At 38.0% G+C, this 1,438-nt stretch overlaps 1 protein-coding gene across 1 annotated transcript; it reads right to left on the reverse strand.

The window, feature by feature from the left end:
- Positions 1-358: 358 nt before the first annotated feature.
- LOC21383813 (uncharacterized GPI-anchored protein At3g06035) lies at positions 359-1,220 on the reverse strand. Its single transcript, XM_010103735.2, has one exon. It carries the CDS (start codon positions 1,054-1,056, stop codon positions 523-525), a length of 534 nt encoding a protein of 177 aa, XP_010102037.1. The 5' UTR covers positions 1,057-1,220; the 3' UTR covers positions 359-522.
- Positions 1,221-1,438: the final 218 nt, after the last annotated feature.

The raw sequence follows: 1,438 nt of genomic DNA on the forward strand, positions 1-1,438 counted from the left end.
ATATTTATCTTATAATATTATTAAAGTTCTGAATTTACTTTGTAAATTTAGAATGTATAAAAAAACAAAAAATTGTGTTCTAGTGTAAATCTAGAATTTACGAAGAACACAATCTGTGTTCGGTTCCTTCACCCAAATTAAGTTTTTCTTAAATTTTTTTAGTAACCATCGTTAACTTTAATTTCGTTGTTTTTTACATAAAATAAAATGTTAGGTAACCTTCTCAATCCTTCACCCAAATTGTTCTAAAAGAGAAAAATTCTTTAGCCAAATTAAAAAATAAAAAATAGAAGAAATATCTTTAAAAACCATTTATTACACGCACATGAAAAAATAATAATAATAATGAAAAAAAAAAAAACAATCATTCAATCCTTTGCAAATTGCAATGAAAGTTACTTCACGGTTCAATCCTTCCCAACGAACAATCACAAATCAATCCACAAGCAACAAACATTAGACACAACTAACACCAAATGGCCAAAAATAAAAATAAAAAATAAAAAATAAAAAGTTCAAACATCAGTACAAGAGAGCGACAACCGATCCCAAAAACGACACCACCAAAGCCTGAACGATCCCAAACGCCGCCAAGGAGGTTGCGGCCGAGAAGCTCCCTGTCGGCTTATCGGTGGTCAAAACGACGACGATCCAGGCCCCCTCGGAGCCGACGCCGGTGCCGGAGTACTTGGAGTCTTTGAGGAACTTCTTATAGGGCGAATGCGTGTAGTTTCCGAGCACGAGTTCGGAGACGAGATCGGGGACGCAGACCGGCAATATGACGCCGTCGGTGGTGGTGGTGATGTTGATGTCGCACTTGTTAGCGAGCTTGGGGAAATTGACGAGCTCCGTGACCGTACGGGTCGGATCGTCGGCGAATTTGTCGGCGCCGGAGCACGGCTGGTCTTCTAGGTCGTCGGCGATTTCGTCGGCGAGGCAGGACGCTTTGTCGTTTTCCGCCAGTTCAGAGACGTTCACCGATTTCCGGTATTTGTTTATTCCTTTGAGTATAAGATCTTCCTTTTCTGTCGAAGACAATTTTGGAACGATTGACATTAGAATTTTGACAAGAAATTAGAGCTCATACTGATACAGCAGCAGATCTTCTTGAAGGCACCCAGGCATTCATTTTTATTAGTGTACGGACAGTATGATATACTTGTCACAACAATACCAATGGTAACAGAAGGCAGATGAAACCGTCATCAATTGATGATCGGTATGCTCTGAGCATTTTTTTCTTTTTTTCCTACTTTTTAACATTATTAGGGAGTGTCTTATGGTCTCATGCACCTATTTTTATCACTGTAGTGTTTAACATTGTTGGTGATTTTTTTTCCCTCAATGATCGTCGGTGCTTTTGTGTTGTTCAATAAAAATATTCAAAAAGAAAAAAATTTATTGTCCCTCCAAAAAAAAAAAAAAAAAAAAAACCCAA

The sequence above is a fragment of the Morus notabilis genome, unplaced genomic scaffold (assembly GCF_000414095.1).
Source record: "Morus notabilis unplaced genomic scaffold, ASM41409v2 Scaffold4157, whole genome shotgun sequence".
Taxonomy (NCBI): Eukaryota; Viridiplantae; Streptophyta; class Magnoliopsida; order Rosales; family Moraceae; genus Morus; species Morus notabilis.

Bases quoted from the DNA above. Each gene is read 5' to 3' on its own strand.
- LOC21383813 (XM_010103735.2), bottom strand. From the start codon at position 1,056: ATGTCAATCGTTCCAAAATTGTCTTCGACAGAAAAGGAAGATCTTATA.